The sequence below is a fragment of the Salmo salar genome, chromosome ssa21 (assembly GCF_905237065.1).
Source record: "Salmo salar chromosome ssa21, Ssal_v3.1, whole genome shotgun sequence".
Taxonomy (NCBI): Eukaryota; Metazoa; Chordata; class Actinopteri; order Salmoniformes; family Salmonidae; genus Salmo; species Salmo salar.
Genome location: NC_059462.1, coordinates 22676782 through 22701818, shown reverse-complemented (window position 1 = coordinate 22701818; position 25037 = coordinate 22676782). Strand labels below are relative to the sequence as shown.

The following is a 25037-nucleotide window of genomic DNA, read 5'->3' as shown; positions in this document are numbered from 1 at the left end:
GAAATAGTCATATGTTTGAAAAATTGAAGTTTTTGTATTTTTGAGGAATTTGTCATTCGCGCCACGCCTATCATTGGATATTGGAGCAGGTGTTCCGCTTGCGGAACGTCTAGATGTAAGAGGTTAAAGGAGGAACCACTCCAAACTTAAGGAAATCTTTGACTATGTACAGACTCAGTGAACATAGCCTTGCTATTGAGAAAGGCCACCGAAAGCAGACCTGGCTCTCAAAATGAGGTGGAATCTGAGCTGCACTTCCTAACTTCCTGCCAAATGTATGACCATATTAGAGACACATATTTCCATCAGATTACACAGACCCACAAAGAGTTTTAAAAAAAATCACATTTTGATAAACTCCCAAATGTATTGGGTGAAATACTAGTGTGCAATCACAGCATCAATATTTGTGACCTGTTGCCACAAGAAAAGGGCAACCAGTGAAGAACAAACACCATTGTAAATACAACCTGTATTTATGTTTATTTATTTTCCCTTTCGTACTTTAACTATTTGCACATCATTACAACACTGTATGTGCACATAATATTTGGAACTTTTTGAAGTGTAATGTTTACTGTACATTTTTTTATTGTTTATTCCACTTTTGTTTATTATCCATTTCACTTGCTTTGGCATTGTAAACATACGTTTCCCATAACAATAAAGCCCTTGAACTGAATTAGAGAGAGAGACTGAGTGACAGTTTTAGGTGAGAATCTGAGGTTAGTAACAGGAAATTAGATATAAGCATCGAGAGAGGGTGACAAAGTTAAAAGGAAGTGTTTATGTTTGACGCTAGTCAAAGATGGCTCTAACAACAGATAATACACAACACATGTCCTCTGTCAATCTCTGTTCACAGGCTCAATGGAACCAGCAATCATCCACTGGTATGATTTCTTCAGTGCCTTCAGAAAGTGTTGCTACCCCTCGACTTATTACACATTTTGTTGTATTACAGGCTGAATTCAAAATTGATTAAATTGATTTGTTTTCTCACCCATCTACACACAATACCCCATAATGACAAAGTAAACATGCTTGAAAATATGGAGAGTGGTACTCAGTAATGTGTTGTATTGGATTTGCCACAAACATAACACAAACAAAAAGTTAACTGCTTTGTCACATTTTTTGCATTATTACTTTAGTGCCCTGTATTCTGTACAGGCTTCCTTTTTTTCACTCTGTCAATTTGGTTACTATTGTGGAGTAACTATAATGTTGATCCATGCTCAGTTTTTTCCTATCACAGCCATTAAATTCTAACTTGTTTTAAAGTCACAGTTGGCCTCATGGTGAAATCCCTGCGGTGTAATTAATAACGTCACCATGCTCAAAGGGATATTCAATGTATTTTTTACATTTTTACCCATCTACCAATAGCTGCCCTTCTTTACGAGGCACTGGAAAACCTCCTCGGTCTTTGTGGTTGAATTGGTTTGAAATTCACTGTTTGACTGAGGGACCTTACAGATAATTGTATGTGTAACGAGTGCGCTGAGAGTCGGGAAGCAAGTTCAGGGAGTGTGTTTTTGTCACGCCCTGACCATAGAGAGCCCTTGTTTCATCTATGGTGTAGTAGGTTAGGGCATGACGAGGAGGGGGTGTTCTAGTTTCAAATTTCTATGTTGGTGTTTTGGTTTGGTTCCCAATTAGAGGCAGCTGGTAATCGTTGCCTCTAATTGGGGATCATATTTAAGTAGCTATTTTTCCCACCTGTGTTTGTGGGATATTGTTTTGTGTTTGTGCACCACGCAGTCACGATTCGTTGTTCGTTTATTTATTTGCTTTTGCTTAAAGTTTCAATTTGAAATAAAATATGTGGAACTATACGCACGCTGCGCTTCGGTCCTGTCCTTTTGAAGAACGTGACAGAATATCCCACCAAACCAGGACCAAGCAGCGTGTTCACCAGGTAAAGGAGTTTTGGACATGGGAAAAAGTGATGGGTGGATGCGAAACCCTTCCTTGGCGGCAGACGGAAGGTAATAAGAGAGGACAGCGACGAACGCCAGGGTTCGCGGCCACAGAAAGCCCAAGGACAACCCCAAGATTTTTTTTGGGGGGGGGGGCAAAAGGGGTGGCCGGTCGAGCCGAGGAGAGTGCCAGAGCCTGAATGGCAAACTCTGGAGGAGCGTGTCGTCAGACCACGGCCACAGAAACCCCAAGATTATTTTTTTGGGGGGGAACATGGAGTTGGCGGCTGAGCCGCAGGAAGAGCCAGAGACTGTCAGGGAGGCAATGGAGAAGTTGGGGGAGAGAGAGGTGAGAGAGTTGTTGTGCAAGTGTGTTCTGCTCAACATCCGACCAGAGGATCCGGTTAGCAGTCTGGTGCAACCTGGGCCGGATCCACGCTTCTGGCCTCCAGTGCGCCTCCTCAGTCCGGTACGTCCTGTGTCTCCTCCTCGCACTCGCCCTGAAGTGCGTGTTCCCAGTCCGGTACGTCCACAAACACAGGTGGTTGGATTAACAAGAAGTTCATCTTTAAACCGATATAACACTTGTATGTTTAATGAATTGTTATGAGTATTTCTGTTTTTGAATTTGGCGCTCTGCAATTTCACAGGATGTTAGCCAGGTGGGAAGCTAGCGTCCATATGCATTCAGTTATTTTTATCCTCCACTACACAATAAGCAAGCAAATAGTTAGCTAGCTATGTTACTTCAGCTGCATTGCAAGGCAAGCTTACACAATTGTACATTCAATTTGCAGCAAATGCTTTAGCTAGTTTGATTCTTTACATCCACTGTTTCACAAGATGACAGCCTGGTTTGCTGGTTTTCTCAGGAGTCCCTACAACATTAAACAACACGAAGGGCAGGAGCCTTCCTCTGCGCCAGTGCCCAGTCCAGGCACGGTGTCCAGTCCCGCTCCATGGCCGGCGCCTTCTTCTGCGCCGGTGCCCAGTCCAGGCACGGCGTCCAGTCCAGCTCCATGGCAGGAGCCTTCCTCTGCGCCGGTGTCCAGTCCAGCTCCATGGCAGGAGCCCTCCTCTGCACCGGTGTCCAGTCCAGGCACGGCGACCAGCCCAGCTCCAGGGCCAGAGCCTTCCTCTGCGCGATGCCCAGTCTAGGCATGTCATTCAGCCCGGCGCCATGGTCGGGTCTGGGGGGGGGGGGGCTACGACCCGCCACTGACACTAGTCACCCCCCCAAACCCTCCCACTTGGTTTCAGGTTTTGCGGCCAGAGTCCGCACCTTTGGGGGGGGGGGGGGAGCACACGTGACAGTAGCCCCTCCCCGACGCACGGCTCCAGCCGCAGGACGCAGACCAAAATGACGATCCCGGGGATCAGGGAAACCTGACAATCCAGCTGAGGCGCGGAAGCATGGCGACCTAGAGCGTCAGAGAGAGAGCATACGTGACAGTACCCCCTCCCCGGCGCGTTTGGCTCCAGCCACAGGATGCCAACCACAGGGACGATCCTGGAGATCCGGAGCAGACCGGTCGCCAGAATCCTGACGAACAGGTAATCAAGGAGGTGATGGTGTGTGTCATAATGCGCAATTACACGTAACAATGGTGACAAGTGTGCGCCATGACGAGCAGACAGGTGACCTAGAGACCGGAGAGGGAGCACACGTGACAGTATGTGTGGGGTACAGAGATAAGGTAGTCATTCAAAAATCATGTTAAACACATTGCACACAGAGTGAGTCCATGCAATGTATTATGTCACTTGTTATAACAAAGGGGTTGAATACTTATTGACTCAAGGCTTTTCATTTTTAATTCATTTGACATTATGGAGTATTTTGTGCAGACCAGTGACAAAATAATCCTGCCATCAATAGTTTTTGAGCTATGATACTTTTGATGCTGATATTTCTGTGTGATCTTACAAATCTATGAAACGTGAGAATATATATATATATATATATTTTTTGGTTCATAAAAATACAGAGTTCCCCATGTGGAAGTTATCTACATGCAGTGTGATATTGTACTGGATGCATTGTTTACTGTACATCTGCTACCTTAATTCCTCGATATTACTAAATGAATGATAATTCCAAAGAAACCTATCCTGGGTGTTTTCACCAGATCTTAATAAGTGGAGAAATTTATTTTAACTCGTTTGTAGGCGTTTGTGGCGTCATGTCAGATAAAAATGTGATGTGAGAACTCATACAAGCATGAGCACGCACACACACACACGCACGCACTTTTTGCTCATCTACCTCCCTACTCTCTCCCCTCCCTCCAACTCCATCCTCCTCCTCTCCTCTCTCTCAAATCCTCCTCCTCCCTTCCTCTCTCTCCTCTTCCAGACAGTGTTGGCTACACCCTGACCCCTTCGACACACAAGTTAAACCCTGGCTCTACCTGGTCCTGTCACTCCTGGGTTTCCTAGCCAACGGCCTGACCCTGCGTGAATTCAGAAGTTCGGGGAGGACCCCTACCGTCATCCTGACCCTCAACATGGTGACCTCTGACCTCTTGCTGTGCACCAGCTTCCTGTTCCGGGTGGTATACTACCGGAGGGGTCACATCTGGTCTGGAGAGGACAAGGCGTGTCAGGCCGCCATGCTAACATGATGCTGCTTCTCTGGACCAGTGTGACGCGCTACGCCACCGTGGTATGGATGCCTACAACAACAAGTCTTCAAACCTAAATTGATTGATTTTGAATGAGGTTATTTTAATTGACCTCTTGTTTTAAAATACATTTTTTTAATTTATAAATTACTCAACCACTCAATTTTGCCCTCAAATTTTTCCCTGGTTATAGGTGCGGCCTCGCCCCGCCCTCCTTACTCCCCTCACCAGGCCCAGATGATGCTGGGTACTCTGCCTCGTCACGTGGGTAACTGTGGCAACGGTGGTGAGTGCCAGTGTGGTACTTCAGATCGAAAGAGGAGGAGACAGCTGCTTTGACATGTTGGAGAATCACCACAGAGAAGAGTTCAACAACCAACACTGGCTGGGGGTGGTGCTGTTTTTCATGATTCTCACCTTTATTCTGGTCAGCTATGGGGAACTAGTGTTGCATCTACAGAGTGTCAGGGGGGCCAGGAACAAACACACCGGTGATGGTGGGGGTGAGTTTCGGGGGGGAAGAGGGGTGTGTTTAGGGGAGAGGGAGGGCAGGGGGGAGAACATACAGGGTGTAGACTTGGGGGTGCATTCAGGGGCAGGAGAGAGGCAGGGGGTGAAGAGTGGTAGTCTGAGAGTACGAAGGAAGATCCTAGCTGTGGTTGTGGTGTTTGTGGCATGTTACGTGCCCTACCATGTCCAGCGTGCAGTGACCCTGCTCTCACCACATGGGGGAGACTGTGAGAAGTTCAGAACACAGTGGAAGGTGACAAACGCAACCATAACCATAGCAGCGCTGAGCTGCGTTGTACATCCCTTACTCCATCTGGCCCTGCGCCACCTATCCTGCTGCAGAAGACTACAATAAGAGATGCATGCATAGACACACACCACTGTGGGCAACTGTAAGAGGCTGTGGACCACAAATTCTCCCTCTGCATTCAGTACTGCTTCTCACCGATATAGCCCACAAACAGCTGATAATAGCGGTCACATCGCACAAACGTAACACTGATCTACCAATAAATACATTTTCAACACAACAATATGCTTTATTTTCTCTTCAGCTATATGAGTGTTTCTCAGCAGAAGTCAGTGGGTGAGCATTCAGCTTGTAAGGTGGTCAACCAATGCATGCACGCAAACAGACAAAGACCTGCACATTGACACACACGACCTGTTACATCATAGAATGAGAATACAATAAGTAGACACTGAACCAAAGTGCTGAATAGCGCAGTAGCAGTAGCAATACTTCTGGATTTTGGCAATTAGGCCCTTTATCTACTTCCCAGAGTCAGATGTACTTGTGGATATGTTTTATGTCTCTGTATCCAGTATGAAGGAAGATAGAGGTAGTTTCACGAGCCAATGCTAACTAGTGTTAGCGCAATTACTGGAAGTCTATGGGTATCTGCTAGCATGCTAGTAGATACCCATAGACTTCTAATCCTTGCGCTAACACTAGTATTGTCATTGGCCTTGTTTCACGGTGGAGCTCATTAGAATGAAACTCCACACGCTTTGCAATTGTTCATTTTTACAGACACTTATCACACCATAGTGCCATCAGACTTTTGATACCAATGTAGTGAAAGGGGGCCACAAAATTGTGAACCACTATAAAGAAATGGTATAGAAAAGTATTTTGCATTTTGAAAATATAAATTACGGCTTTTGAGATGATCTTGTTACAAAATACATTAGAAGTAATTAAAACATGTATTTCTAATACATGCAACAGAAGTACTGTCCATCTGGTCATAGCTCAATAACCCAACTGCTGGGTCAAAAATAACCCAAAATGTGTACTGTCCACTATTTACCCAGCACTGGGTTGCTTTTTAACCCAGCATTTTTTGGAGTGTAGTGGGTGCACATTGGTGGTGGATGAGGTGATTTTCCTCCACTTACAGAGCTTTGAGCATCTGGAAAGGCACTATATAAATGCAATAAATTATTATTATCAACACAGGATGCGTGAGAGAGAGAAAGCGACCCTGAGTGAGGTAGAGAAGTCGTAACAGGAAGAGAGGTGCACAGCCAGAGAGGTAGACAAAAGTGAAAGATGAATATAACAACAGATGATATACAACAAATGTCTTTCGTCAACGCATCTGTTCGCTGGCTCAATGTAACCAGCAACAATCCAGAAAGGTAAGATTTCTATATTCAACACATCTACAGTAGGTACCAGGCATAGCAGGCGCATGAGTGTCACGTTTGGGGAACTTCATTTTCACCATACACCTTTATAATAAAGCTTTCCATGCATCATCGCATTTTCAGACTTATGCAAGATCGCCTACTATTTGTAATATGATGAGTAAATTGGATAGTCATAATTTAGGCTAATAATAGGGGTCGGTATAATTTGTGGAACGTTCCAACAGGAATCTGTTGTAGAAACTTCGTAAATAACAAGGTTGCCAACAACAACGCATACAAAGTTGTATAGCGGCAGAATAAGATACCAGTTAGGGAGTGGGCTATATCATAAAATGTGTCACTCACCACGTTTATTCCGAAAAATGACGGTCTTCACTCTGTTAGCCTATTGACAAACATTAAGAATAAGCTACGTGGTGGGTTGATGCCTATTCGGCAGCTAGTTAGCTAGGTGAATTGATCAGGCAATTTTGTATGCGTTGTTTGTTGGCAACCTTGTACTTTACGTTTTTGGAACAGATTCCTGTTGGAACGGTGCACAAATTATACCCACCCTAATAATATAACTCAAACACTGTTCGCAAAAAAATACATTTCAATACATAGCTGAGCACGTGTAGAGTAGAGTAGGCCTAGGCTAGTATAGGCTATACCAGATATGTTTCTTCTTTCTTTGCACAGGAAAAATGTGGCATTTTAAAAACACATTTCATGAAATTCTACTACACTTTATATGACCGGAGACATTAGCAGACATTTTCTTTATACGACGAATGACTGGGTAGCCAACTCCGCTGACAATTACAAACATATCAATAAAACAAAACGTTGTCCATATAATAGGCCTACGAGAAGGGGAGACACAAATAGAATATGACGTCCATCTAAACTAGAGAAGGAAATTATTGGACAAAAACTTACTTAACTGGCACTAACCAATCAATGATAAAGAGTGAATATGCGCAGTGCGCACTCAACCGGGATATTACCGATGTTCTCCGCTGGTGCAATTGTCTTCTCTTTACAGCAATAACCATTTGATTTTCAAACTATGTTTTCCCGCAATTGTATTTTGAAATATTGTGATATTCCTGGCCGGCCTCTACTTTTCACTAACTTAACAATCATGTATTTGGTATTTGCTGCGCGTGCTGCCCAAATTGCGAGCGCTGCCTTCTGACTGTAACCAATTGTTTTTTTAATTTAAAAGAAGCTAATGATTCTCTGTGGCCAAATCATGCTTTTGTAGCCTATTTTAATAATTGTAATTATTTCTGTATAGACAGGAGTAGGCTAATTAGGCTATATCATTTTGGCAATTCAATTTAAAGTTTAGCTTGCCCTGCCTATGGTACCAAGGTGTCATGCACCTGAAACATGCTTTTCCTGCAACCTAGAGCCATAATCATTATGCCTAATTCTATGTAAATAAATATGTACATTTTTCTGCATATGTTATCTAAGCATACCTTTTAACCTGTTCATTTGTCATTTGAATGTAGGATGCACATTGGTTCTTTAAGAACTGTTATGCCTTAGGAGTTTAGTACAACTGGTATATAGTATCATAACCCAATAATTAAAGCAATTTTTGTATTTTCTAAAGTCTATCAACCTTGCCAGCAAAGATACTGTAGTTGAGGTTGGGAACCTGTTCAACAGCAGTAACAATCATCTGACAGAGCGCGACGTATGTTTGCTGTTGAACGCTGAAACCTGAACTAAAGACCTCGGTTTAAAAGCTGGCAGTGTTTTCATATACTTTTATTTTGAATCCTGAGGCTCTGTTGGGCTAAATTGCTGTGAGCGCTACTATCTGTCCCGGGATCCTACCAGATTCTGTATAGGGGGAGAGACGCGGAAGCCCAGCTAGCCTAGCTGGCTCGGCGTCTCAAATGGAGGCCGCTATTGAACGTTCCCAACGTTGCAGGAGCTGCGTTTACTTTGCTTTGTTCCGAGACAATGTGGACCGCGTTGACTTTTAATGTAGCAACTGCTTGCGGAGGACTACAGGAGTGAAGTACCTACTCTTAGCAAGCAAGTAGCAAACCTACACAAGCTACTGGGGAACCCACGCCCACCTACTTTTTATTTTTCTTCCACCCCAGTAGCTGGATGCCGCTTTGGTCTGGTGGAAGTTTCACCACCGTGTCGACTGGCCGGTGCTAGGCAGGGTTCCATCCCCGAAGGGGTCTCCCCCTTCCCTGGAGAACGGAGCTGATCTCGACCCAACCAATCAGCCATGAAGGTACGTCACTCGCCGTGGAAGTCGAAGAAGGCGTCCTCTGGCAAAGGGGGTCTCCGTGGAGATGTTGAGCCCGGAACTGACACAGACCAGAAACAGCTTTGCCGCCCTGGGTCCAGAGGTTCCGGCGCCTTCGTCTGTGGTGGCTTCCCAATCAAGATCGGATCCGGAGGTACCTGTGTCTTCATCCTCGGCTCTGTCTCCCTCTCCGGTAGCTTCTTCCTCGGGTTCAGATCCTCGGAGCTCGGCTGCCTGAGAGACTGGCCCATTCAACATCACCAGCTGTCATCATAGGCAGCTCTATGGTGAGAAACATCTCGGTCCCCAAGGCAAAAACCCTGTGCTACCCAGGAGCACGAGTACAGGACATAACAAGGCTGCTTCCGACTGTTCTACCACAGATGCCGGGAGCTGACACTGTCGTAGTCCATGTGGGGTCAAACGACATCAGGAGGGCTAGCTCGGAACATTTAAAAATGGATTTTAAAGAACTGATTTTAGCATTAAAAGACTCCCAAAAAACGGCCCATAATTTCAGGTCCGGTACCATTGTTGGGCCGCGGGTGTGAAAGATTCAGCAGACTACTGGCATTACACATTTGGCTAAAAGACCACAGTAGCTCTGCTGGAGTCACTTTTATTGATAACTTTGACAACTTCTGAAAACAGAAGATACTCTACAGGAATGACGGAGTCCATCCAAATCGTCTTGGTTCCTGGACTCTGTCCACGCATTTCAAGGCTGCGTTGAAACAATGACTGGTAAATGATCCAAGACCAGCTCAGTTAATCCCTACCATTGTGACAATGAGTCATCATAATGCTGCATCAAATGTACATGATCTTAGGGGCATTGGCAAACACAATGTAAGTCATTTCATTTATGTACCCCTAATTGCACCGAATACATCTGTTTATCCTCCAGCTATTGTAAGCAGTAATCATGAGCCTATAAACCAGAGCTACACTGTTAGCACTGAGGCGGTGTGCAATAGTAGGAAGACCACTTTATGCAGCTCACCCTGCACTATCAGCTCCAATGTAAATAACATGTGTAAGTCTACCTCTGATAAGCTTCCCAGTAAAGCATTAAAAACAATCAAGCAACCCAGAAAGGTGCTAAAAAATAGCCCATATTAACATATGTAGCCTAAGAAACAAGGTCCATGAAGTCAACTTGCTTGTAACATATTCATATTCTGACTATCTCTGAAACTCACTTTGATAATACCTTTGATACAGTGGTAGCAATACATGGTTATAACATCTACCGAAAAGACAGAAATGCCAACGGAGGCGGTGTTGCGGTCTATATTCAGAACCACATTCCTGTAAAGCTTAGAGACGATCTAATGTTAAATACTGTTGAAGTAATATGGCTACAGGTTCATCTGCCTCACCTAAAGCCCATTCTTCTGGGAAGCCGCTATAGACCACCAAGTGCTAACAGTCAGTATCTGGATAATGTGTGTGAAATGCTTGATAATGTATGTGATATCAACAGAGAAGTATATTTTCTGGGTGATTTAAATATTGACTGGCTATCATCAAGCTGCCCACTCAGGAAAACACTTCAAACTGTAACCAGTGCCTGCAACCTGGATCAGGTTGTCAGTCAACCTACCAGGGTAGTTACAAACAGCACAGGAATTAAATCAGAAACATGTATTGATCACATTTTTACTAACACTGCAGATATTTGCTTTAAAGCAGTATCCAAATCCATAGGATGTAGTGATCACAATATAATAGCCATATCTTGGAAAACCAAAGTTCCAAAGGCTGGGCCTAATGTAGTGTATAAGAGGTCATACCTGAAGTTTTGTAGTGATTCATATGTTGATGATGTAAAGAATATTTGCTGGTCTGTGGTGTGTAATGAGGAGCAACCAGACGCTGCACTTGACGCATTTATGAAACTACTTATTCCAGTTACTTGTGCTCTTTGCTTGGTCCAGTCAGTGTGCCTCCTCTGCAAAATACAGCTGACAGATCTTTTTATGAACAATTATTAAAAAATGAAGTTTAGTAATTAATTTAACACCTGAACATTTTAAAAACAGGACACATCTGAGGGGACATTTGTGCGTGCCTAAGGTAGGCAATTAAATTATGCAATGTGTGTTTGTTTTGTTTGTGTGGTTGTTTGTTAATAACAAGATTAAGTTCCCCATGTGGAAGTTATCTAGTCTGATATTGCATTGTATGCACTGACTTGCCTAGTTAAATAAAGGTTACTGTATATCTGCTTCCTTTATTCCTTGATATTATTAAATTAATGTTAATTCCAAAGAAACCTATCCTGGGTGTTTTCACCAGATCTTCATAATAACTAGAGAAATTAATTGGAACTCTAACTGGCTTTCGTTTGTATGTTTTTGTGGCTTCATGTCGTAGAAAATGTGATGTAAGAACCCATAAGCACACACACAAAGTTATCATTACTGTTTATGCCCCCATCTCACGTCGCTCATTCCCTTCTCTCTCCTCTCCCTCTCCCTCCAACTCCTTCTCTCCTCTCTCCCAAATCCTCCTCCCTTCCTCTCTCTCCTCTTCCAGACAGTGTTGGCTACACCCTGACCCCTTCGACACACAAGTTAAACCCTGGCTCTACCTGGTCCTGTCACTCCTGGGTTTCCTAGCCAACGGCCTGACCCTGCGTGAATTCAGGAGTTTGGGGAGGACCCCTACCGTCATCCTGACCCTCAACATGGTGACCTCTGACCTCTTGCTGTGCACCAGCTTCCTGTTCCGGGTGGTATACTACCGGAGGGGTCACATCTGGTCTGGAGAGGACAAGGCGTGTCAAGCCGCCATGCTAACCGGGATAACAGTCTTCTACGTCAACCTCTACTGTAACATGATGCTGCTTCTCTGGACCAGTGTGACGCGCTACGCCACCGTGGTATGGATGCCTACAACAACAAGTCTTCAAACCTAAATTGATTGATTTTGAATGAGGTTGTTTTTCATTTTTAAAATACATTTTTTAATAATACGTTTCTCAATTAACCACTCGATTTTGCTCTCAAATCTTTCCCTGGTTGTAGGTGCGGCCTTGCCCTGCTCTCCTCGTGCCCTTCACTAGGCCCAGAGGATGCTGGGTACTCTGCCTCGTCACCTGGGTAACTGTGGTAACGGTGGTGAGTGCCAGTATGGTACTTCAGTTTGGACGAGGAAAAGGAAGAGGAGACCGCTGCTTTGACGTGTTGGAGAATCACCACAGAGAAGTGTTAAACAACCAACACTGCCTGGGGGTGGCCCTGTTTTTTGTGATTCTCACCTTTATTCTGGTCAGCTATGGGGGATTAGTGTTGCATCTGCAGAAGGTCAGGGGGTCCAAGAACACAAACACCAGGGGGGTGAGTACGGGGATGACCGCAGGGGATAGGAGGGTGAGTTGTCGGGTGGAAGAGGGGTGTGGGGTGAGTTTAGGGGAGAGGGAGGGCAGGGGGGAGAACATACAGGGTGTAGACTTGGAGGTGCATTCAGGGGCAGGAGAGAGGCAGGGGGTGAAGAGTGGTAGTCTGAGAGTACGAAGGAAGATCCTAGCTGTGGTTGTGGTGTTTGTGGCATGTTTCCTGCCCTACCATGTCCAGCGTGCAGTGACCCTGCTCTCACCACATGGGGGAGACTGTGAGAAGTTCAGAACACAGTGGAAGGTGACAAACGCAACCATAACCATAGCAGCTCTGAGCTGCATTGTACATCCCTTACTCCATCTGGCCTTGCGCCACTTGACCTGCTGCAGAAGACTACAGTAAAAGATACAGACCGAACCCACCCACCCACCCACTCACTCACTGCTGTGGGCAACTGTAAGAGGCCTAGCTGGTTGAGAGAATGCCAAGAGTGTGCAAAGCTGTCATCAAGGCATAGGGTGGCTACTTTGAAAAATCAAAAATATATTTGGATTTGTTTAACACTTTTTTGGTTACTACATAATTCTATATGTGTTATTTCATAGTTTTGATGTCTTCAGTATTGTTCTACAATGTAGAAAATAGTAAAAATAAAGGAAAACCCTGGAATGAGTAGGTGTGTCCAAACTTTTGACTGGTGCTGTATATATACACAGTGCATTCGGAAAGTATTCAGACCCCTTGACTTATTTTATTACGTTACAGCCTTATTCAAAAATGTATGAAATAAAATGTTTTCCCTCATCAATCTACACTCAATACCCCACAATGACAAAGCAAAAACAGATTTTTTTTGCTAATTTATATAAAATAAAATGAATACCTTATTTACATTCAGACCCTTTGCCATGAGACTCAAAATTGAGCTCAGATGCATCCTGTTTCCATTGATCATCCTTGAGATGTTTCTACAACTTCATTGGAGTCCACCTGTGTTAAAATCAATTGATTGGACATGATTTGGAAAGGCACATACTTGTCTCTATAAGGTCCCACAGTTGACAGTGCATGTCAGAGCAAAAACCAAGCCATGAAGTTGAAGGAATTGTCCATAGAGCTCCGAGACAGGATTGTGTTGAGACACAGATCAGCGGAAGGGTACTTATTTTTTATTTTTTTATTTCACCTTTATTTAACCAGGTAGGCTAGTTGAGAACAAGTTCTCATTTACAACTGCGACCTGGCCAAGATAAAGCAAAGCAGTGCGACAGAAACAACAACACAGAGTTACATGGAATAAACGAGCGTACAGTCAATAACACAATAGGGGGAAAAAGAAAGTCTATATACAGTGTGTGCAAATGGCATGAGGAGGTAAGGCAATAAATAGGCCATAGTAGCAAAGTAATTACAATTCAGCAGATTAACACTGGAGTGATAGATGAGCAGATGATGATGAGCAGATGATGGTGTGTAAGTAGTGATACTGGTGTGCAAAAGAGCAGCAAAGTAAATAAAAACAATATGGGGATGAGGTAGGTAGATTGGGTGGGCTATATACAGATGGACTATGTACAGCGATCGGTTAGCTGCTCAGATAGCTGATGTTTAAAGTTAGTGAGGGAAATGTAAATCTCCAGCTTCAGTGATTTTTGCAATTCGTTCCAGTCACTGGCAGCAGAGGACTGGAAGGAAAGGCAGCCAAAGGAGGTGTTGGCTTTGGGGATGACCAGTGAGATATACCTGCTGGAGCGCGTGCTATGGGTGGGTGTTGTTATCATGACCAGTGAGCTGAGATAAGGCGGAGCTTTACCTAGCATAGACTTGTACATGACCTGGAGCCAGTGAGTCTGGCGACGAAAATGTAGCGACGGCCAGCCGACTAGAGCATACAGGTCACAGTGGTGGGTGGTATAAGGCGCTTTGGTAACAAAACGGATGGCACCGTGATAGACTGCATCCAGTTTGCTAAGTAGAGTATTGGAAGCTATTTTGTAGATGACATCGCCGAAGTCGAGGATCGGTAGGTTAGTCAGTTTTACTAGGGTAAGTTTGGCGGCGTGAGTGAAGGGGGCTTTGTTGCGAAATAGAAAGCCGATTCTAGATTTGATTTTGGATTAGAGATGTTTGATATGAGTCTGGAGAGTTTACAGTCTAGCCACTTAAAAATTATTCAGCATTGAAGGTCACCAAGAACACCGTGACCTCCATCATCTTTAAATGGAAGAAGTTTGGAACCACCAAGACTCTTCCTAGAACTGGCCACCCGGCCAAACTGAGCAATCGTGGGAGAATGGCCTTGGCAGGGAGGTGACAAGAACCCAATGGTCACTCTGACAGAGCTCCAGAGTTCCTCTGTGGAGATGGGAGAACCTTTCAGAAGGACAACCCATCTCTGCAGCACTCCACCAATCAGGCCTTTATGGTAGAGTGGCCAGACAGAAGCCATTCCTCATTAAAAGGCACATGACAGCCTGCTTGGAGTTAACAGTATTTTCTACAAGATTCTCTGATCTGATGAAACCAAGATTGAACTCTTTGGCCTGAATGCCAAACGTCACGCCTGGAGGAAACCTGGCACCATCCCTATGGTGAAGCATGGTGGTGGCAGCATCATGATGTGGGGATGTTTTTCAGCGGCAGGGACTGGGAGAATAGTCAGGATCGAGGGAAAGATGAACGGGGCAAAGTACAGAAAGATCCTTGATGAAAAACTGCTCTAGAGCACTCAGGACCTCAGACTGGGATGAAGGTTCACCTTCCAACAGGACCATGACCCTAAGCACACAGCCAAGACAACGAAGGAGTGGCTTTGGGACAAGTCTCTGAATGTCCTTGAGTGGCCCAGCCAGAGCCCGGACTTGAAACTGATTGAACATCTCTTGAGAGACCTGAAAATAGCTGTGCAGCGATGCTCCCCATCCAACCTGACAGAGCTTGAGAGGCTCTGCGGAGAAGAATGGGTGAAACTCCCCAAATACAGGTGTGCCAAGCTTGTAGTGTCATACCCAACTCAAGGCTGTAACCGCTGCCACAGGTGTTTCAACAAAGTACTGAGTAAAGGGTCGTAATACTTCGTAATTTTTTTTGCAGACATTTATAGAAACCTGTTTTTGCTTTGCCAGTATGGGATATTGTGTGATGGAGGGAAAAAACTATTTAATCCCTTTTAGAATAAGGCTGTCACGTAACAAAATGTGGAAAAAGTCAAGGGGTCTGAATACTTTCTAAACTCACTAGATGTAATTATTACTATTTAAAGATGTTTGCCTGTTCTGTGTGTTATTTTGCCATTAATACGTGTCACACATCATTTTGCAAACATTGTAAAAAATTATAATAATTGAGCTAATAAAGCCGCATACAAGCATGGTCCGTTATAGTGCAATTCATGTTTTGTTTAGTGTTGTGTTGTGGCTTTGCTGGCATGCATCTAAAGAAATTGGGGAAGTCTGCCCAATCAAGATTTACATGCTAAAACCACCACCACAAGCAACTATCCTGCACCATTCCCAGAAAGTTGTATGATGTTTGTATGCAAAATAACCATAGGACAACCACACTCTCATCAAGCTCTAAGAAACATATGGTTCTCAGAACGTTATGTGCTGGCTGGGAGTACTGCCTCTGACCGATATATAGCACAAGCACAGCTGATAATAGCTGTCACATCACAAAAACATATTAGAATGTAACACTAATCTTTTAACAATAAATACATTTTCAACACAACAACAACATGCATTATTTGGCTATATTTTCTCTTCAGCTACATGAGTGTTTCTCAGCAGACGTCAGTGGATGAGCCCTCGGCCTGTAACTCGGTTCCCTGTGGTCTTCCTCTCACCACCTCTCACCCAGACAACTGAAAATAACTCCCACAAATCACGCATGCAAACAGCGTCAGACACACTCAGTCACAAACTCAAACACACCAACTCGCACTCTACACTTTCTCACACACTTCCCCTCCTCAACTGTACACCATAGAATCACAGTCAATATCACAAACGCAAAAGCGACAAACAGGAAAATAGATGCTACACATACACCTTCCTCATTTCATACCAACATATCATACAACTACAGTGCCTTCAGAAAGTACTCACACCACTTGACATTTTTCCACATTTTGTAATGTCACAGCCTCAATTTTAAATGGACTAAATTGAGATTGTGTGTCACTGGCCTACACACAATACCCCATGCATGGACTCACTCTGTGTGCAATAATAGTGGTTAACATGATTTTTGAATGACTACCTCATCTCTGTACCCGACACAATTATACAATTAAGGCCCCTTAGTCAAGCAGTGAATTTCAAACACAGATGCAACCACAAAGACCAGGGAGATTTCCCAATACCTCGCAAAGAATGGCACCTGTGGGTAGATTATTAAAATAAAGAAAGCAGATATTGAATATGGTGAAGTTATTAATTACACTTTACAGGCGTAGTTCCTAACTCAGTTGCCAGAGAGGAAGGAAATCACTCAGGGATTTCACCATCAGGCCAATGGTGACTTTAAAACAGTTACAGAGTTTAATGGCTGTGATAGGAGAAAATTGAGGATGGATCAACAACAGTGTATTTACTCCACAATACTAACCTAAATGACAGAAGAAAGCCTGTACAGTATAAAAATATTCCAAAACATGCGTCCTGTTTGCAATAAAGCACTAAAGTAAAACTGCCAAAAAATTGGCAAATAAATGAACTATGTCATGATTACAAAGCATTATGTTTGGGGCAAATCCAACATATCATGGAGTACAGCTTCATATTTTCAAGCATGGTGGTGGCTGCACCATGTTATGGGTATGCTTGTAATCGTTACGGAGTGGGGTGTTTTTCAGGATAAAAAAAGAAACAGAACAGAGCTAAGCACAGGCATAATCCTAGAGGAAAACTTGTTTCAGTCTGCTTTCCACGTGACACTGGGAGATGAATTCACCTTTCAGCAGGAAAATAATCTAAAACACAAGGCCAAATTTACACGAGTTGCTTACCAAGACGATACTGAATGTGATTGTGTCAGCTGAGTGGCCTAGTTACAGTTTTGACTTAAATCGGCTTGAAAATCTATGGCGAGACCTGAAAATGGTTGTCTAAAAATGATGAACAATCAACTTGATATAGCTTAAAGAACTTTAAAAAGAATAATGGGCAAATATTGTACAATCCAGGTGTGCAAAGCTCTTAGAGACTTACTCAAAAACACTCACAGCTGTAATCACCGCCAAAGGTGCTTCTACAAAGTATTGACTCAGGGGTGTGAATACTATAAATTTGCAAAAATTTCTAAAAACATGTTTTCACTTTGTCAGTATGGGGTATTGTGTGTAGATGGGGGAGAGAAAACAAAATGTATTTATATTTTGAATTCAGGCTAACACAACAAAATGTGAAATACAGTGCATTTGGAAAGTATTCAGACCCCTTCCCTTTTCTACATTTGTTACGTTACAGCTTTATTCTAAAATGGATAAAAAAATGTAAAAAATCCCTCATCAATCTATACAGTGATGAATTACGCTTCACCATCTGGCAGTCCGATGGACAAATCTGGGTTTGGCGGATGCCAGAAAAACGCTACCTGCCCGAATGAATAGTGCCAACTGTAAACTTTGGTGGAGGAGGAACAATTGTCTGGGGCTGTTTTTCATGGTTTGAGCTAGGCCCCTTAATTCCAGGGAAGGGAAATCTTAACGCTACAGCATAAAATTACATTCTAGACCATTCTGTGCTTCCAACTTGGTGGCAACAATTTGGGGAAGGCCCTTTCCTGTTTCAGCATGACGATGCCCCGTGCACAAAGCGAGGTCTGTACAGAAAAGGTTTGTCGAAATCGTTTGGAAGAACTTGACTGGCCTACACAGAGCCCTGACCTAAACCCCATCGAACACCTTTGGGATGAATTGGAACGCCGACTGCGAACCAGGCATAATCGCCCAACGTCTGTGCCTGACCTCATTAATGCTTATGGCTGAATGGAAGAAAGTCCCCGCAGCAATCTATTATCTTAATGATACAAGAAGTGGCACTGTGTTTATAGTCATATTGGTTATCTTTTCTATCTCTGGTGCAACATTCATATATAATACTTCCAGTCTCTGTTAGTCTCACAGATCGATGGCGAACACATCCCAACCCTTCCCATCTGTGTCTAACACCTCCTACCTCTTTTCCACCTCCATTTCCCCCTCCTCCCGCTTCACACTTCGTTCTCCCCTCCCAAGCTTTGTCCTCCCCTCCCTCTACGCCCTCCTCTTCCTCACAGGTCTCCTGGGCAATGCTCTCTCTCACTGGGTGTTCCTGAGGTGTATCCTGACCCAGACTTCAACCCACTCTACCTGTCCCACCTAGGCCTGTCCAACTTACTCGTCTCCCTCACCACCCCCTTCCTGGCCACCTACTGCTCACAGGTACATCCATCTTTTACTGACATTTGGATTGATTCATATTTTTCTCATCTCATCAAAAGGGGATTGGTCATATATGTGACAAGATACGAAAATAATAATCTTAAAATGTATTTAAAGAAAAAAAGAGCCAAAAGATCCCTCGTCAATTCCTTCCCAGAGTCTGGTCTGCCTAGTCCTCCCCGGGGTCACACTTGTCCAGAATATCAATATCTACGTCAGCGTCTTAATCCTGACCTGGGTGCTGCTCACCCGCTTCACCACCCTCATCTAGCACACCCATGCCAACCGCCCCAGCACCTGCCCCAGCCCCAGCACCTGCGCCGACCCTGCTTCCCCACGCCTTCTTCACCAGACTGAGGAGAGTGGGCTTCACCAAGGCCGTGTGCGCCGGGTGGTGGTGCTGGCCAGAGTACCCGTTGCAGTTTACTATTTAGTGAGAGAGACAGAGGTGGGGGGAGGGGGCGAGGATGGAGGGAGAGGAGGAGGGGAGGGGAATATGTTACAGTGTGGCGGTGGAGGTGCGGGGCAGCCTGTCGATAGGGACGATTGTAGCGGCCATCGTGATCTTCTTTGTGTGTTTCCTGTTGGAGCTGACTTTGTACGTGGCCAAGCATATGGAGGTTGCGGCGGTGCACCATCGTCAATGACTCCCAGAGGCTGCTGGGAAAAGTGTTCCGGAACATTGTAGTGATCCAGGTGGGAGTTCTGCTTTCTGTCTGTTTTGGTTTTCATTTTTACGAATGAAGTAGACTTCAATTCATGTAGTTGTTCAGTTTATAACTTGTTTTATCCAGGGTTTTTACCTCTCATCTAAACCCTTTTCTCCTTCCTCCTCTCAGTTGGTTCTGATAGTGTGCCTGCTGCCTCATCACAAGTTCATCTTTATCTCTATGGTCCAGCACCAGCACAAAGTTGACCCAGCCACCACCACCACCACCACCACCAGGGGGCCCTGCCACCCCCTCTCTGCCATCATCTTTCATCCTTTAAATGAAAGGTGCACTATGCAGCATTTTCAATAGACTATTTGATAACTATAGGCAATATGTCAATTTTTTTTCGGTTCAAGAGCACTTCCAGAAGAAAATCATGTTTTGTGGAGTTAAGTTATCATCAGTCATTGGTATACATGAAGGAAAGTTTGAAGCCGTCAAACATCGTAACAGTATGTTGATTTTTGTTTCAGGTCAAGAACTTCCTGCTTTGTCTCGCTGCGCTGCGGAGTTCCACCGACTCGTAAATGTATTTCCTGTTGGACAAGACCCGCCCACAGAAGCCCAGCAAACAATCATCAGGCAGGCCTACCATGCAGGCCACAACCAGAGTCAATCCTGATTGTGTGAGGTTGGAGGTGACTGTGTCATAAGGGTCAGGGGCCATGGAAAGAGTCACCCAGGGGGAACTGGAGTCTGGGCAGTGCTCTGTAAAGGCTTCTTACATTGACCACCTTCATCACTTCAGGAGAAGTGAGTCCAATGTATTCATCATGTGCTGCTGTTTTTTCTTTCCTACTTTATTCAAAGAGCACCTTGTATATTTATGAGGGAGAATAAATGTGTAACTGATACTGTAAGGCCCAACGCAGGAGATGAGAAGCAGGTACAGGGAGTGAACCGTTTAATACAGACGGACATGCAGCGGAACAGGGACAGCGTCTGGACATGAACACGACAAACAATGCCACTACAGGGAACAACACAGAGGAGCAGACGTATATGCAGGGGCAATCGACAAAGTGAGGGAGTCCATATGAGTCTAATGAGTGCAGCTGCGCGTACTGATGGTAACAGGTGCGTATGATGACGGGTAGGCTGGCGCCCTCGAGCGCCAGGGAGGGGGAGCAGGAGCAGGCGTGACTTATACATTATGTGGTGTGCTTGTGTAATACATATGTATAAATGTATATTATAAATCTTATAGGTGTAAAGTGGTGTGTGTTTAATCCTGCAGGATGTGTGTGTGTGTATTGTTCTGTGAAGTGTGGGTCTTGCAAATGGCTGTCCCCCGGGAGGACTAGACAAGGGCAGACAGGCGAGAGAATCTGCCACACTCCACTGTATGTACGCACACACACACACACACACACACACACACACACACACACACACACACACACACACACACACACACACACACACACAGAGAGATCGAGAGAGAGGATGAGAGGAAGGGAGGAAGAAAGCATCACTGGTATTGCCCAGAGGCAGCAATTATTGCTAACCTACACTAGCTTCAACAGGAGACTTCTACCTTCAATCTTTAACCTTTTCTCTTTATGCAGAGTGCAAACTGTTTGTATTTCCTTGTCTGAATATAATAGTCAAAGTGCTACCTTTCAAACAACAATAATCATGTCTCTGAGTTTATGCTTAAAAGAGTGACTACCACATTTACATTTAATATTTTATTCATTCAGCAGACACTTCTACTGTATATCCAGAGCTACTTACAATATGTGTACGGTTGCACGCGTGAGTGTGTATGCACACAAGCATGTGATTTTTTTTTAAATAGAAAAGTGTCCTTCAGTCAAGCATATGCACTTTCACACATATTAAGCTCAATTAAGGTAACCAACACAGCATTTTAATCAAAGGCATTTATTTTGGCTCCACTTTAAACCTGATTTATCCTGGCTGTTTATAGCAGATTAGTGCTGTAATTCACAATATCTCTACCATGGCTCACACTCATTAACTATGCCAGTGGTCCGGGGGATGGAGGGAGGGGGAGAGGGAGAGAGAGAGAGAAAGAAAATGTGTGTGTGCACTAGGGCTGGGCGGTATACCGTATTTTACTATATACCGGTATTGATGCATGGACAGGTTTGGGTTTTTACTTTACCTTCTATAACAGTGTTTGGTTTGTTAAAGAAGATACGCCGTGTGTAACGTCCATTTTTATAGTTTACTCTGCTACTTGAGTCATCTCTCGCCACTCTCTCTCTCTCTCCATTCCGCTTTCCACACAGACCTAGTCCCACCCCTGTCACTCAAGGAGCGTATTTGTTGTTGCTTGACCACGTGATACTTTCGTTCAGTCTGCATGGTCAATGCAGCACATGTAATAATGTTGATGACAACGATGTTGTTTCCACTTTAAATCCACAAGCATTCTATAATTACAATATTAGTTTGTTTCTTACATCTGCAAACAGCTAGTTTGTATTTTCTTAGCAAGTTAAGCTAAATCGTGGTAGCCACTAATGCTAATCGCTAGTTAGCTGGCTAGCTAAGGTAACCAACACAGCATTGTGTAGCTAGCTAGCTAACTAGCTAATAAAAGTACTGAGTCAGAGCAAACGTAGCTAGCTAATCAAATCAAAGTTTATTAGTCACGTGCGCCGAATACGACAGGTGTAGACCTTACAGTGAAATGCTTACTTACAAGCCCTTAACCAATAGTGCAAAAAAGGTATTAGGTGAACAATAGGTAGATAAAGAAATAAAACAACAGTAAAAAGACAGGCTATATACAGTAGTGAGGCTATAAAAGTAGCGAGGCTACATAAGGACACCGGTTAGTCAGGCTGATTGAGGTAGTATGTACATGTGGGTATGGTTAAAGTGACTGCATATATGATGAACAGAGAGTAGCGTAAAAGAGGGGTTGGCGGGTGGTGGGTGGCGGGACACAATGCAGATAGTCCAGGTAGCCAATGTGCAGGAGCACCCCTAGGAAACACTGAACATCACTTTGGTTCTTACCCTGTCACAATAACTCGTCCATGGCATTTTCATTCATTGTCATGTCAAACAACACTCTATTCAAAGTGCCCACTATTAACTAGAGAATTAGAATAAACATTATATTGCCATGATTCCAAAAGTTCACCCAAGTGTTTTGATCTAAATCGCAATTGCCACATTTGGTTAAAAATAAGTCCTAGTATTTTTGCCCATATCATGGCAGTGTGGAAATTATCTCAAATGAGTGCAGGAAATGCAGAAACTGATGGAAATGCAGGAAATGATTTTAGGTTGAAGTTGAATTGAACAGTATAAACCAATCAGAATGGAGAAAGACCCATTGAAATAATTTATAATATATGTGATACCACCCTAGGGTCACACACTACTCATAAAGCAAATGTACAACTTTAATTAATCAAAAACATAAAATACCGTCAAATACTGTCAAAAATGTGAAAAATAACATGATATGATATGTTGGCCATATCGCCCAGCCCTAGTGTGCAACACTACAGTGACTGTTGCCCATTTTCAGAGCTGGATTGTCTATATCCAAACGCCAGGAACCTTGGTTCCCATTACATGATAGTTATCAGTAGACACACCCCATTCCACTCAGTCATAAACAACATGAATCATACTATTAAGAAGAAGCTTCTGTGGCCACTAACACACATAGACCTGAGAGGGTCAATCTCACTGTACCAGCTAATGTATACAGTAGGAAAAGGAAAAGCCTATTAAGATCACTCTGCTAGTGCTGCCGCTTTCGTCCCTCCCTCGTTCTCTTTCGTCCCTCCCTCATTCTCTTTCGTCCCTCCCTCATTCTCTTTCGTCCCTCCCTCATTCTCTTTCGTCCCTCCCTCATTCTCTTTCGTCCCTCCCTCATTCTCTTTCGTCCCTCCCTCATTCTCTTTCGTCCCTCCCTCATTCTCTTTCGTCCCTCCCTCATTCTCTTTCGTCCCTCCCTCATTCTCTTTCGTCCCTCCCTCATTCTCTTTCGTCCCTCCCTCATTCTCTTTCGTCCCTCCCTCATTCGCTTTCGTCCCTCCCTCATTCTCTTTCGTCCCGCCCTCATTCTCTTTCGTCCCTCCCTCGTTCTCTTTCGTCCCTCCATCCCTCTCACGGTCTCTTTCTTCTCTCCATTCATATGGAGAATGTGACATTTCCTCCATATTGAGCTATCAGCCGTTACAGATAAGACCCATCTCTCTTCAATTCACTGTCTGGTTGTTTATCAGAGTGTAGACAGGACAAACACACAGGCTGCCATTAGTCCCACTGGCCCCTCTTACAGCCTAGTGAACAGAAAGAACATGACTTTCGGAAGCAGCAAACATTCACTTCTCTCTGTTGCTACAGTTTGAAGTAGAGTTCAGTTTTGTTATGTATTTCATGCCCAGCTCTTGCAAATAATTGTGTGTGTGGTGCTTGTGTGTGAGAATGAGAGCATGTGGTTGCTTGTGTGAGTGTGTGTGTATCAACAGAGCTCTTTTGCCTACCACTGTATTGCTGATCCAGTAATTACCTGTATAGTCTATGCCTCAGTGGCACACTGCCCACAGTGCTGACACCACACATAGCGAGGTGAAGGCTTTGTTATGTGTGTGCGTGTGTTTGGTCTTTGTTAGGAGATAACACCACACACACAAAGAACACAAACCAGAGACAAAATACAGCTTCGACAATAAACTATTCAGTTCAGTGGACATAGCGAGTATGCAGTATTTGAAGGGAAATATACAGTGCTTGCCATGGAACAATGCATATGGCTTGTTTCTGCATTACTCTACAACAAATAGAGCTTGCCAGCTTGTAGTCCTAAAACCCGGAAATGAGTTACTTCTGGTTTGTTCAGCCATCCCGATGAAAATGATTGTGGAAAGTATAGAGTTTTGGGATAAACGCTGAAAATCAGGTCTGAGGTTAACACAGGCTTAGGAGACCTAATACGTTTTGTTCTATGAGATAATATCAGTTAATTAACATGAGCCTTTTTGTGCTTTTTTTTAATTACATAAATGCTTCACAATTACGTTAGCTGGTGAAGATTATCTCGTAGAACAAAACATATAAGATCTCCTAAGCCTGTGTTTACCATAGACCTTATTTCGCCGTTTATTCAGAAACGGCATTCATTTCTCTATAGACTTTGTCCAACGAACCATGGCGGAGTTTGTGCCTACAAAAAATACGCTGTTACTATTTCTCTCTGTAGCCTGGAGTGCACACGGAAAGCAGACGTAGCTACTGGTTGATTGCAAGAGATACAATGCTTTCATAAAGTATTCATACCCCTTAACTTATTCCACATTTTGTTACAACCCGAATTCAAAACCCATAATGACAAAGTGAAAACAAATTTACTTAAATATTCACACCCGAGTCAATACATATTAGAATCACCTTTGGCACCGATCAACTACAGCTGTGAGTCTTTCTGGGTAAATCTCTAAGAGCTTTGCACACCTGGATTGAATTTGACATTTTTTTCAAGCTCTGTCAAGTTGGTTGTTGATCATTGCTAGACAGCCATTTTCAAGTCTTGCCATAGATTTTCAAGATGATTTAAGTGAAAACAGTAACTATACCACTCAGG

The 25037-nt window shown here is 43.8% G+C and overlaps 2 protein-coding genes across 17 annotated transcripts in view; one reads left to right on the top strand and one right to left on the bottom strand.

The window, feature by feature from the left end:
• The window catches only part of LOC106581943 (peripheral plasma membrane protein CASK), a 212035-nt gene that overhangs the window by 77830 nt on the left and 109168 nt on the right, over positions 1-25037 (bottom strand). The window lies entirely within an intron of this gene.
• On the top strand, positions 6424-12892 carry LOC106581946 (probable G-protein coupled receptor 82). Its single transcript, XM_014164496.2, has 3 exons — positions 6424-6700; positions 11517-11862; positions 12008-12892. The coding sequence occupies exons 1-3, from the start codon at positions 6612-6614 to the stop codon at positions 12719-12721; spliced, it is 1149 nt and encodes a 382-aa protein (XP_014019971.1). The 5' UTR covers positions 6424-6611; the 3' UTR covers positions 12722-12892.